The following is a 14,983-nucleotide window of genomic DNA, read 5'->3' as shown; positions in this document are numbered from 1 at the left end:
ATATTAATATCACTGTATTAAAGTTTCATTTATTAGAGATAACTGTGATAAAATTTCTCCCTCTCTTTCTCTCTCTCTCAATAACCAGCCAATAATGTAATAAGTTATTATGTAACTGGCCAAAAGTTATTACGTTATCAGTTCAGGACTTTTATTATATTATTGGCCAGATATCATGTTACTGGCTTATTACATTTAAAAATGGCAAGTGTATTACTTTATGGGCCGTTATTACAAATTAAACGCATGCAGTCCAGCTGAGTGGACGTTTTTGTAACTCCATTAAAAATAGGTTCATTAAAAAATTTTCAATCTTATTGTTTTTTTCACGCCAAAAGAGGAATAAAAACACTCAGGAAAAAAAAAAATCTTGACAGAGGTCCTTATAATTCATGCATCAAAGGGTTAATCAGATTGGCATGTACACTAATATACACTGACATAAATTGTTTGCCTGATTTTTTACGGAGACACTAATCTGTTTGATCTGAAAATAAATATTTCCCTGCGAATGTAAGCACAACAAGACATTTTTTCTATTAAAATGCAAAGCATGTGTTTTATGCATGTTTGTTTGTGTGAGTGTGTTTGAGAGATGTGCATAATAACACCAGCGTACATAGAAAATTCACATTATATCATGGAACTGTACCTCCGGGCTTTAGCGTATTTGTGCGTGTTAAATAGAATCAATGTAAACTACCAGTGAAATTAAAATTCGGAACGGGAGGAGTTTTCTCTATTCGATGGGGTAAATGGAACTGTTTGAGGCCGTGTGTAAAAATGCAAACTAACCATGAAATTGTCCGCCGAGAAAAACATATAAAACCGTGAGACATTCCTTGTTTTCGGAGGGGTTTGTGTAAAAAAAAAACAAAAAAAAAAAAAACAGATAGCTGCACTCCGAGTGTTCTTTCCTTTTTCTGTCGATAGAGAAGAGAAGGGAGGGAGAATTGAAGAATTTTTCCTACACGCTGACAGCTTGTCAAAACCCTCCTACGACTGTAATGAATTTCATCCTTTTGTGCTGTGTGGTCCCGCTGTACTGATAAGCCCTGGCACTAATACAGTTAACATGAAGTGAGAGTGTGTGTGTGTGTGTGTGTGGGCTGACATGGTGTTTACATGCTTTTGAACAGAAATAGCTTGATGCATTGCAGTGTTTGTCAATAATGATGATGAATTTTATGTGCTTGAATTTGCACGGCTGTTTGCGTGTGTGTAATATTAATGGAGCTGAATCAGAAAAGGAGTGTTTCTGCAAATGTTTTCCCTCTGTTCGACTCGACTCCACAAAGTCAACATGTTATCATACAATCGGGTGACAAACCAAAGGGAAATATCATGGAAAATGCAAACGTCAATGGGAAATTTTGGACCATCATTATCAAAACTATTGGACCTGTAGCTGATATTTAACTCTGTAAAGCCTGAACCTTCATTTCCATTGGACGTCTGCACAAAATTTTACCGATATTTAGTAAATGTCGAAAAAACAGAAGTGCGTAATGTCAGTTTTTCCATTAAATCACAATCACTGCAATGATACGCCTCCTTCAAATCCCAACTTAAACATTGAATGAAGGAAAACCAAGCCTGTGATCATCAGTAGATTGTCCTCACTGCACTGAAAAAAATTGGGGGTGATATTTACTTACACTGAAAAAAATGATTTTTTGTGTTGTAATATGTATTTGGTTAACTGTCACAATTTTTATTTTCTAATTCTAAGTATCAGTAGTCACTTTTCCATCGGACATCTGCGCAAAACTTTACCCATATTTACTAAATGTCGAAAAAACAGAAGTGCGTAATGTCGGTTTTTCCATTAAATCAAAAATGCGATGATTTGTTTATTTATTATCGCGAGATGACACGAGAAGTCATTCCATAAACATGGTGACAAACATAAATATTGATTTACAGATATTTTCATCATTATTATTATTATATATTACCCTCTATCTTGTACTAAATTAAAAAATGATTGGGTTTCCTGGTGTGTCCACACATACATTGTTAAAAAAAATAAATAAATAAATCTTGAATTAAGCCAAAAAAAATTTCAATTAAGTAAAAAAAAATCTTGAATTAAGCCAAAAAAAAAAGTTCAATTAAGTAAAAATAAAAAATAAAAAAATAAATTAATAATAATAATAATAATAATAATAATAATAATAATAATAATAATAATAATAATAATAATAAATCTTGAATTAAGCCCCAAAAAAATCTAGAATTAACAACTGAAAATTTTTTTTCTTTGTTTTGGTGCAAAAAATAACATTAAATTATGAAAATATTTGTGTTTCTTCTTCTTCGCTTGTTGTAACGTACGTCAACATCCAGTTTTTTTAATTCACCTGACTCTAGTTGCGAAAAAAGGTGTGTGTGTGTGTGTGTGTGTGTGTGTGGGCTGACATGGTGTTTACATGCTTTTGAACAGAAATAGCTTGATGCATTGCAGTGTTTGTCAATAATGATGATGAATTTTATGTGCTTGAATTTGCACGGCTGTTTGCGTGTGTGTAATATTAATGGAGCTGAACCAGAAAAGGAGTGTTTCTGCAAATGTTTTCCCTCTGTTCGACTCGACTCCACAAAGTCAACATGTTATCATACAATCGGGTGACAAACCAAAGGGAAATATCATGGAAAATGCAAACGTCAATGGGAAATTTTGGACCATCATTATCAAAACTATTGGACCTGTAGCTGATGTTTAACTCTGTAAAGCCTGAACCTTCATTTCCATTGGACGTCTGCACAAAATTTTACCGATATTTAGTAAATGTCAAAAAAACAGAAGTGCGTAATGTCAGTTTTTCCATTAAATCACAATCACTGCAATGATACGCCTCCTTCAAATCCCAACTTAAACATTGAATGAAGGAAAACCAAGCCTGTGATCATCAGTAGACTGTCCTCACTGCACTGAAAAAAATTGGGGGTGATATTTACTTACACTGAAAAAAATGATTTTTTGTGTTGTAATATGTATTTGGTTCACAATTTTTATTTTCTAATTCTAAGTATCAGTAGTCACTTTTCCATCGGACATCTGCGCAAAACTTTACCCATATTTACTAAATGTCGAAAAAACAGAAGTGCGTAATGTCGGTTTTTCCATTAAATCAAAAATGCGATGATTTGTTTATTTATTATCGCGAGATGACACGAGAAGTCATTCCATAAACATGGTGACAAACATAAATATTGATTTACAGATATTTTCATCATTATTATTATTATATATTACCCTCTATCTTGTACTAAATTAAAAAATGATTGGGTTTCCTGGTGTGTCCACACATACATTGTTAAAAAAATAAATAAATAAATCTTGAATTAAGCCAAAAAAAATTTCAATTAAGTAAAAAAAAATCTTGAATTAAGCCAAAAAAAAAAGTTCAATTAAGTAAAAATAAAAAATAAAAAAATAAATTAATAATAATAATAATAATAATAATAATAATAATAATAATAATAATAATAATAATAATAATAAATCTTGAATTAAGCCCAAAAAAAATCTAGAATTAACAACTGAAAATGTTTTTTCTTTGTTTTGGTGCAAAAAATAACATTAAATTATGAAAATATTTGTGTTTCTTCTTCTTCGCTTGTTGTAACGTACGTCAACATCCAGTTTTTTTAATTCACCTGACTCTAGTTGCGAAAAAAGGTGTGTGTGTGTGTGTGTGTGTGTGGGCTGACATGGTGTTTACATGCTTTTGAACAGAAATAGCTTGATGCATTGCAGTGTTTGTCAATAATGATGATGAATTTTATGTGCTTGAATTTGCACGGCTGTTTGCGTGTGTGTAATATTAATGGAGCTGAACCAGAAAAGGAGTGTTTCTGCAAATGTTTTCCCTCTGTTCGACTCGACTCCACAAAGTCAACATGTTATCATACAATCGGGTGACAAACCAAAGGGAAATATCAAAAATGCAAACGTCAATGGGAAATTTTGGACCATCATTATCAAAACTATTGGACCTGTAGCTGATATTTAACTCTGTAAAGCCTGAACCTTCATTTCCATTGGACGTCTGCACAAAATTTTACCGATATTTAGTAAATGTCGAAAAAACAGTAGTGCGTAATGTCAGTTTTTCCATTAAATCACAATCACTGCAATGATACGCCTCCTTCAAATCCCAACTTAAACATTGAATGAAGGAAAAACAAGCCTGTGATCATCAGTAGACTGTCCTCACTGCACTGAAAAAAATTGGGGGTGATATTTACTTACACTGAAAAAAATGATTTTTTGTGTTGTCATATGTATTTGGTTAACTGTCACAATTTTTATTTTCTAATTCTAAGTATCAGTAGTCACTTTTCCATCGGACATCTGCGCAAAACTTTACCCATATTTACTAAATGTCGAAAAAACAGAAGTGCGTAATGTCGGTTTTTCCATTAAATCAAAAATGCGATGATTTGTTTATTTATTATCGCGAGATGACACGAGAAGTCATTCCATAAACATGGTGACAAACATAAATATTGATTTACAGATATTTTCATCATTATTATTATTATATATTACCCTCTATCTTGTACTAAATTAAAAAATGATTGGGTTTCCTGGTGTGTCCACACATACATTGTTAAAAAAAATAAATAAATAAATCTTGAATTAAGCCAAAAAAAATTTCAATTAAGTAAAAAAAAAATCTTGAATAAAGCCAAAAAAAAAAGTTCAATTAAGTAAAATAAAAAATTAAAAAATAAATTAATAATAATAATAATAATAATAATAATAATAATAATAATAATAATAATAATAAATCTTGAATTAAGCCCCAAAAAAATCTAGAATTAACAACTGAAAATGTTTTTTCTTTGTTTTGGTGCAAAAAATAACATTAAATTATGAAAATATTTGTGTTTCTTCTTCTTCGCTTGTTGTAACGTACGTCAACATCCAGTTTTTTTAATTCACCTGACTCTAGTTGCGAAAAAAGGTGTGTGTGTGTGTGTGTGTGTGGGCTGACATGGTGTTTACATGCTTTTGAACAGAAATAGCTTGATGCATTGCAGTGTTTGTCAATAATGATGATGAATTTTATGTGCTTGAATTTGCACGGCTGTTTGCGTGTGTGTAATATTAATGGAGCTGAACCAGAAAAGGAGTGTTTCTGCAAATGTTTTCCCTCTGTTCGACTCGGCTCCACAAAGTCAACATGTTCACAAACAATCGGGTGACAAATCAAAGGGAAATATCATGGAAAATGCAAACGTCAATGGGAAAATTTGGACCATCATTATCAAAACTATTGGACCTGTAGCTGATATTTAACTCTGTAAAGCAGGGGTGTCAAACTCATTTTAGTTCAGTTCCACATTCACCCCAATATGATCTAAAGTGGGCCGAACCAGTAAAATAATACCAGTGAAAAAAGTAAAATTACATCATGATAATGTTTGCATCTTCAATGTTTCCTTAAAAATCTGAATAACGTAAACAACTTGAAATGTCTTAAGAAAAACAAGTGTAATTTTAACAATATTCTGCCTCAGTTTATCATTTATACATGTGTTACAACTTACATTACAAATACAAATACACAAAACATTTAGTAACAGGTGTAATATTGATAAAATTACATTTACTTTTCTCAAGATATTTCACGTTGTTCATATTTGTTCAGGCTATTCACATTTTTTTGTAAAAGTAAAGTTTGTTAATGTAAACATTTTCATGTAATTTTACGTTTTTCACACTAAAAAAAAAAAAAAAAAAAAAGACAGAATCTGCAGTTGCCATTATTTATAGGTTATTATGGTAGTATTTTTCTGGTCTGACCCAATTGAGGTCTAATTGGTCTGTATGTGGAACCTGAATTAAAATGATTCGTACACCATTGATTGTTAATATTGTTAATATCTTCAGTGTAATTTTTGCATTTCACAAATTCATCCTACAGACACCTGTGCTGCAATTAATGTATGTGATGAACATTTGCCTTTCCAATAAAAAGATAATTAACCCTTTCACGCACGAATTATAAGAACCTTAGTCAATATTTTTTTCTTGAGTGTTTTTGTTCCTCTTTAGGCATGAAAAAAACAATGCAATTGATTTATTTATTTATTTATTTTATGAACATATTTTTCATGGAGTTGCAAAAATGTCCACTCAGGTGGACACCATGCATTTAAGTTTTGAAGCAAAGAAACATTTCTATAAAAATCATCATCAGAAAGTGATATACTGTGTGAAAACTATGAAATAAAATCATTTTTAATGCCACTAATTGCTAAATTGCTACTGTTTTCTCACATTTTATCACACTCTAATATCAGTTATTACTCATTTCATGGAGATAATATCCTCCTGAGACCCAGGAAATGGACAGTTTTAGCTTTTTTACACTAAAAAATTGTCTTGATTGGAAACTGCATAATGCGACAGTTTTTTCAGATAGATTTTTAAAACTATTTTTATTTATTGATTGATTTTTTTAATGGAATGTCCTTTGTAATGGACAGCATTTTTAAAGTAAAACTGTCAAACTTTTGTCCCCTACAGAGGACAAAATGCATTGCTGGGTCTCAGGAGGATATGAAAATAAAAATAAAAATAAAAAAAAAAAAAAAATAATAATAATAATAATAATTTGTTTGTCTAATACCAATTAGCAATTGATTTACACTAAAGCCTGTTACTGCAGATTAGGTTTATCAAGAACAGCAAAGTTACAGTAATTGTATGAATTGCAGTGTTTTGGATGATGCATAAGAGTCCTGATATGGAACTAAAACAAAACCCATGAATAAACAACAGAACAGCCGTAGACTAACTGTCCACTGGAGTGACCAGTATGCATGAAGGGGTTAAAAAAAAAAAAAAAGAGCCAACCCATGACTTGAATTGATATCAGCAGTGGAAAATAGCGATTTTTTTATTCATAGCGTACCAGATTAGGATGGTTTACTTAATATTTAAAAAGAGAAACGCATGAAAGTAAACAATTTTGTCCTTTTTGCACTTATTTCCTGCATCCACACACTAAAACACACACACATCATCATTCAGGCCGGCATGTATCTTTGTGCCTTGTCATCACATGCTCTGACTGAGCCCTAAATGTCACTTGTCTCTCTTCGCTTCATCTGCCTGACTCATCCTCATTGTCTTTGCCCTGCATGTGAAATATGTCTATGTGTGTGTGTGTGTGTGTGTGTGTGTGTGTGTGACGTGGACATGTGTGGGTGTGAATGCATTTGACGGACACACCGCAGCTCTCCACCTCTCTTTGAACGCTAGCTGCAAGCTCAACGATGCCCACTGCATTGATTTTCTCATGCCATTTTATAATTATGTCTCCTCTCTTTTTATTCTTCCTCCCCCTCTCTTTCGTTCTTTTTCTCTTTTATCCCGTCTCTCTTATCTCCCCCCCCCCCTTCTATTTTTCTAATTCCATCCCCCTGATCCATTTTTATGCCTCACTGTGCCCGTGCTTGTTATCTCGACCCTTTCTATTTTTTTTTCCCTGTTTGATCTCAACTTCTTAATTTCCTCTCTCATCTACGTCACTCTCCTCTGTTTCGTTTGGCATTGTCTCCCCTCTCGTTCTCTGATGGTTGTGTTTTTTTTTTTTTTTTGCTTTTTCTGATTTCATCTTATGTTTCTCTGTACCGCTACGTCTACTGTTCTGTTCTCATTTGCGTGACTCTATCTTCTCTCCGTGCGTTCACATGAACACTTTTATTCCTGGTTTAAAATGATTAAAGGTTAGATCAGGGGTGTCAAACATGCGGCCCGGGGGCCAAATGCGGCCCGCCAAAGGGTCCAGTTTGGCCCCTGGGATGTTTTTGCCAAGTGCACAAATTCCACAGTCTTGAATTGACTTAAGCAAAAAAAAATGTTTCTTGAATTAAGGAAAAAATCTTGGATTAAGCCAAAAAAAAAATTTAATTAAGTAAAAAACATCTTCAATTAAGCCAAAAAAAATCTTCAATTAAGTAAAAAAAAAATCTTCAATTAAGCCAAAAAAATCTCAAATTTAGCAAAAAATCTTGAATTAAGCAAAAAAAAAAAAAATCTTCAATTAAGTAAAAAAATCTTCAATTAAGCCAAAAAAAATCTCAAATTTAGCAAAAACTCTTGAATTAAGACAAAAAAATCTTCAATTAGGTAAAAAAAAAATAAAAAAAATCTTCAATTAAGCAAAAAAAATCTTCAATGAAGTAAAAAAAAAAAAAAATCTTCAATTTAGTAAAAAAAAAAAAATCTTGAATTAAGCCAAAAAAAAAAATCTTCAGTTACATTAAAAAAAATCTTGAAATTAAGCAAGAAAATCTTCAATTAAGTAAAAAAACAAAACAAAACAAAACCTTGAATTAAGCAAAAAAAAAAAAAAAAACTTAAATTAAGTAAAAAAAACAACAACAAAAAACTAGAATTAAGCCAAAAAAAAAAAAAATCTAGAATTAACAGCTTAATTTTTTTTTTCTTTGTTTTAGTGCAAAAAATAACATTAAATTATGAAAATATTTACATTTACAAACTATCCTGTAACACTAAAATGTGAATAACCTGAACAAATATGAACAACCTGAAATGTCTGAAGAAAATTCAGCACAATTTGAACTATTTTCCTGCCTGTTCCTCAGTGTTTAGTGTCTTTGTAGATCTGATCTATTATGCATATGGAGAAATGAGAAGTTGAGGAATAATATTGTTAAAATTGCACTAAATTTTCTTACATTTTTTAATTTAAATTTCAGTTATTTCTTTTTTTTTTTTATAATTTATTTAAATTAAGTATTTTCATAATTTAATGGGTTTTTTTTTACTCTAAAACAAAGACAAAAATTTGGAGTTGTCATTATTTATAGGTTATTATGTTATTATTTTTCTGGTCCGGCCCACTTCACATCAAATTTAGCTGAATATGGCCCCTGAACTAACATGAGTTTGACACCCCTGGGTTAGATCCTGTTTCAGATGTCCATGTAAACACCTTATTCCAGTTGAAAAAGAAAAGTTGGGATTAAATTTAAACCCGATTAAAGTCACTGGTTTAATCCACTTTTGAATCCGGTCTAAATTATTCCTGGGACATGTAAACCCTTTATTCCGTTTGGACTTTATTCCTTCCATTCTGCACATGCTCGTTGTCTTGTCCTGTCGCGATGACGCACACATTCTGCGCTGGCGGAAGAATATGCAATGCAGTCTAGTCAACCCAAACCGTTCCAGTGGGCTATTCTGATGGGATCTACCAGCCTGGAAAACCCTGAAGGAAGAGTTCACCACTTGTTTTTTATTCATTCATTTGTCATGCACTAATGCACAGGTGTCAAACATGCGGCCCGGGGGCCAAATCAGGCCCGCCAAAGGGTCCAATCCGGCCCACAGGATGGATTTGTGGAAAACTGCAAAAATTAAACCAAAGATATTAACAATCAATGGTGTCAAAATCATTTTAATTCAAGTTCCACATACAGACACATACAGTCCAATTAGATTTCAAGTGGGTCAGAACCAGTAAAATATTATCATAATAACCTATATATAATGACAACTCCAAATTTTCTCTGTTTTTTGGTGTAAAAAAAGTAAAATTACATGAAAATGTTTACATTACCAAGCTATACATTTACAAAAATATGAATAACCTGAACAAATATGAACAAACGGAAATGTGTTTTAAAAAATAAATGCAATTTTACCAATATTCTGCCTGTTACTAAATGTTTTGTGCGATTGTAATGCACATGTGTAAATGATAAACTGAGAAACCGAGGCAGAATATTGGTAAAATCACTCTTGTTTTTCTTTTGACAATTCAAGTTGTTCATGTTATTCAGATTTTTAAGGAAACTTTCTAGACGTAAACCTGATCATAAAAGAACAGTACTTTTTTTACTGTTATTATTTTACTGGTCCAGCCCACTTGAGATCAAATCGGGCTGAATGTGGAACTGAACTTAAATGAGTTTGACCCCCCTGCACTAATGAGTTAGACAAGTGGGCAGATCAGTTTGCACTGCTGTGCACCGATTGCCTTGTTCTCGCAGCCCTTCCGTTAGCTTAGCTTAGCCTAGCTTAGCATAATGGCTTCATTCCTATGGTCAGACGTAGCCAGGCTTTTATAGGTGATTTGTAGTATTTTATGAGTGATTTTGTGAAATTCACTTCTCTCTAATCATTACTTTAGTCCGCTGGGGTCAATATGATCACAAATTGAGGCTTAAATCATGGTCATGTGACTTACTGCAGGAATAAAAACTAATGCAAAGCTAAAACGGTAAAGCAAAGCTAATTTAGTGCATGCATCCCTTCCAACAAAAAGATTTTCCAACTTCTGTCAACACAACAGTCCAAAGATTGTATGAACTGCTCAAGTTGAGTCTCATCAATATCCTGTGATAACTACCCTTTGATCTCAATTAAGAGGAAATATTTTCCAGAGAATGTAATATTCATGTATACCAAATCCATATGAAGACAATAGAATATCATAATTATTGATTTGAAAAGTTAAATCTATAGAAAGTGAGAGAAAAAAGTCCTTCACGAGCTAGCTATTTCATGTCGAGACCTATTTTTGGTTATGTAGGGAAAAAAAATAAATCTTTTTTTTAGATTAGTGACAAAATAATCTTAAATTCCAATGAAGCCATGCTTAAGCAGAGGGTTAAATGCTTTCTTTCAGAAATTTCCATTGGTTTAGCTCATTTGATTAATTAGTGATTTTAAAAAAAAAAAACATGTTTTTTGAGGAAAGTGAAATTCCCTACATAACCAGCACCATCTGATATTAAAAGGCTTAAAAAAGCAATTCACATCAATTTTTCAGGCAAAATGATTTTTATAATGATAAAAGGGTGTACTGAAAACAGAAATATATGATTGAGATTTCAAATTATAGCAGTGATAACTTATGTTATTATTCATTCTTAAAGAACTTTCCGAGGGATTGAATTTAGTTTGTATAAAAAGTTCTGTAATTTTCTTGAAAATTCTTTTTTGGCAAAAATTTTAATTGATTTAGAAACTTAAGACATTATACTATTAAACTACAAAAAGTTTGAAATCATTATCTCAATTCTAATTTTTTGATTCAAAGTCAATAGGTGCATGACTTGACCTGAGTGCAGTAAGTCGCGGATCTAAAGAAATAATTAGGGAGAATCGGATTTCACAAAATCACTTCTAAAAGACTACAAATCACCTTTAAAAAACTGGCTATGTGTGACCATGGAAATGCAGTGACTATGCTAAGCTAAGCTAACAGAAGGGCTGCGAGAACCGAATAAACGTTTCTCGTGTAAACCTTTATTCGGGTTTAACATTTCCATGTAAACAGAAGAGAAAGTACTTTAATATCTTCTGGAAAAATAAATCGGATTTAAAAAACATCATGTAACCGTACCCTGTGTTTTCTTTTCTGCAGCTTCTCTGGAGTGCACACCGTCTTCACCGTAGCCTGAGTCGTCACAAATGGACGTAGATGTCGACCTGCCTTGTCACTCTCCATCAAGACCCGCCCTCCTTTGTATGTGATCTCCAGACTTCTTCCTGATCCGATCGAAGCTCTCGGCGTCACACTTTCAGTGTCTGGTCTTGATTTCTCCAAAAAGACACAATCTGGGAAAAAAAAAAAGTCATGCCTTCTCAACAGTCACTCCTGAAAATCTCCCACAAGTTTCCTCACAGTCCAAACAAATCCCCACAGCTTCCTGGACTCTGACCAATAGTTTCCATTCCATTCGTCCCATCTCTAGTCATCTCTGACCTTTCCTCAGAAACTTCTAGCAGGCCTCTCACGCTATAACTCCTACACTCTTCACATACATCCATTCACTCCCTCTCCCTCCAGGATCATTCTGACAGCCAAGCCCTTCCAACGCCCATCCATCCAGAGTTTAACACTGGCTGCGAGCAACAAGAGTTTGGCTTGGGTTCTTGAAAGTATTTAAGGATCATTTCTGCAGTATTGCCTTTTGATTGGACAATAGTTGGATCTGTGGGGGCTGATTTTCCTTTAAGGGGATTTATTTCCAGAACAACTCTTTTCCTTTGAGAGAAAAGACTAACATGTATAATTCACCTCCTCATTCTGTCATTTAAACACAGTGACACTCTCGGTTTGTGGCATGTTAACTCCTTCAGTGTAGCACTTTAATATGTGTTTACCCCTTTAACTGCCCCAATGATATACAGGACTTCCCATAGTGGCAGCATGGATATTAAAGGTGGGGTATGAGATCATATGTCGCGTTTCCACTACATGGAACCAAGGTTATTATCATTAATGAAAACTAATGAAATGACGAAAACTAGAATTGAAAAAACATTTTCGTTAACTGAAATAAATAAACACTATAATTAAAAGAAAAAAACAAAAACTAACTGAAACTGTATTGTGTGTTTACAAAACTAACTAAAACGGATAAAAATTATGGATAAAATTCCCTTCGTTTTCGTCTTTGTCAATGTCGGATTGATACGAAAATTATTTCGCTCTAGCAATTTTAGCTAGCGGCACCAGAGCAGTCCGTCACTTCTCATCACTTGCGGTTTAGTCGTCTTCTCGTCGCCAGTCTACCTGGAAACATGGAGACTGAAGTTGGAAGGAAGCAGCAGAATCCTGTCTGGGATTTATTTGAATATGACGGAGAAGAAGAGAAAAGATACAAAAAAATAAAATGAATACTAAAACTAAACTAAAACTTAGCATTTACAAAAAAATTTAAAATAATAAAAACGAGCAAACCTGCTCTTAAAAACCAATTAAAACTAACTGAATTAGAGAAAAAAAAGAGTCAAAACTGAATAAAACTCAACTATAATGAAAAATCCAAAACTATTATAACCTTGCATGGAACCAGCTCGACTCGACTCGACTTGACTCGACTCGGGTACCAGGTCCTATTCCTGGAAACCGTTTCCATTACAGGATACTACAGACTTTACAGTACCTGGACGTCATAGCGATGTGGCGCGTTATTTCCATGTCGTCTGCTCAGAGTTGCTGATAAACTTCCTTGTTGCCTGTTGTCTCATTAAGCTCATGCTGAATTTTTACATCGGCCACCAAAGACTGAACCTCCTCGACCGACCATGGCGTAGTTTTCGGGCTGTCATCATGTGGATTAACCTACCGCTACATTTGCTGTCAACTTCCACATCTGTTTTTTTGTAAAACAGTGGGTCACAGAGAAAACTGTCTGACCAATCAGTGGTCTGCAGTGTTTAGTTTTAGTATCTGTTCCCCAGTCTTGGAACCTCGGTGGAGGTGATACCAAAAAACTAGTACCGGGTACCAGATTCCAGGTCCTTTTTCGTAATGGAAACGCAAAAAGGCTGAGTCGAGTCAAGTCAAGCCGGTACCATGTAGTGGAAACGCGGCATTAGACAAACGGTTCGAGCAAGCTACATTTTGAAAATACTCAATTCAAAAGTCCAAACCCCTTTCTTCAGACATCCCCCCGAAGCCACACCTCCAGAGTATTGGCATGCGCAATGCTTGTTCTTGAGGGTTCATGAGCGCTGCACAGGAACAATTCGCCCAGCTACAGTAGCCCCGATCCATGCAAACCTCATTCAGTCTCGTCCAACACCCCCGCTCTTACAGAACAGCCCCAGTTCAGACCTATCTGACTAACGTTACATTTCCTACTGAATTATGTTAGTAACAAAACAGTTTGATGGTGAACTTTCCATCCTAATATACTGTAGCTAATATAGCCAAGCTCTGTCTCTGGCTTCGTTTCCTGTACAAGTGCTCCAAGCCGTTGAGAACGCACGATTCATGAACGACAAGGGGTACACGCAAAGAGGGGAGGGACAAATGGCAGTTGAGTTTGATAGACATACCACCGTTCAGTCATTTCCATTGGGCGCTTAAAATGATTGGATGGTGTTTTTACAGTCCTGTCCGTTCCATAGGTGACTACATTTTTTTTTATTTTTGTGTTACAGCATTTAATTAATTAGTTGTAATCGGGATGTGAAGGGGATTTTAAGCAATATAGTAAAAAAAAAAAATGCTCCAGGAAAACATCTCCTACCCCACCTTTAAACTGTGATGGTTTTAAGAGCTGTTACATTGACCCGAAATAGATCTCCGCTCTTTTGCGTATACATTAGCTTGACCACAGTTCAGTTGTGTGTATCAAATCACATACGTCTGTGCTTACACTTATTTTTAGCATGTTAGTGCATTAGCAACATCAGTTTACAGCGAAAATGCAGTGCACTATAAATACCAGGATGTATACAAAAAGTCAAAAAACAGTCCAAAAAGTTGACTGTGGAATGTCGGACTCTTCTCATCCCTCAATAATTGCCATCATGACTGTGGAGCAGAAGGGGAGGGACCAGAAATGGTAGCAGAGGGGGCTGGGATTACGATTGCAGAGGCAAGCAACACTCTGGAAAACCAACTTTTAATACAAATAGAATTAGAAAGTTATGAATAATGCAACAGATAAAGCATTGAAAGTTAAGTTTAATAGCAGGATATTCTGGTGGGCAGTAATGCTTCGCTGATTAATCGTTAAAAAGTAATGAGTGCTAAACACCCAATATGATTTGTCGAAATTTGTGTACTGTATGAGTAAGTGCACTCTGTGTACAGTAACAGTCATAGTGGAGCTGAGATACGATGCAGATTTTATGATTTTTTGATGAGGTGAAGATAACTTTATGTTTTAACCCTTTTATACGTACAGAGAAATAAGAGAAAAGAACAAATGACATAATTTAGCAACTTCTATTTATATTTTGAGTAACACTGCTAACCATGTTGTCTTTTACTAGCAAGAAATAACAACTTAACTAGGAGGTTCTGTTATTATCCATATGCTAATGATCACTACTACAATTAGCCACTGTGACGTCACCCATTTGTTTTTGATCTACTATTTCATATTGGGTTTTCCAAACCAGAAGTGACCATATTTGGACAAAAAAAAGGCAGCGCTTTGGGAAGTACAAATAAACATTTGAGCT

At 33.9% G+C, this 14,983-nt stretch overlaps 1 protein-coding gene across 2 annotated transcripts in view; it reads left to right on the top strand.

Moving 5' to 3' along the window:
- samd12 (sterile alpha motif domain containing 12) overlaps nt 1–11,630 on the top strand; it is a 383,028-nt gene extending 371,398 nt beyond the window's left edge. For both annotated transcript variants that reach the window (XM_030147094.1, XM_030147093.1), the window contains one exon: nt 11,421–11,630. In XM_030147094.1, coding sequence (XP_030002954.1) covers nt 11,421–11,452 — 32 coding nt within the window. In that variant the 3' untranslated portion in view covers nt 11,453–11,630. The remainder of the gene's footprint in view (nt 1–11,420) is intronic.
- The last annotated feature ends 3,353 nt before the right edge of the window (nt 11,631–14,983 follow it).

The sequence above is a fragment of the Sphaeramia orbicularis genome, chromosome 11 (assembly GCF_902148855.1).
Source record: "Sphaeramia orbicularis chromosome 11, fSphaOr1.1, whole genome shotgun sequence".
NCBI lineage: Eukaryota > Metazoa > Chordata > Actinopteri > Kurtiformes > Apogonidae > Sphaeramia > Sphaeramia orbicularis.
Note: the sequence above shows the minus strand (reverse complement) of the source record. Positions and strands in the feature narration are given on the sequence as shown.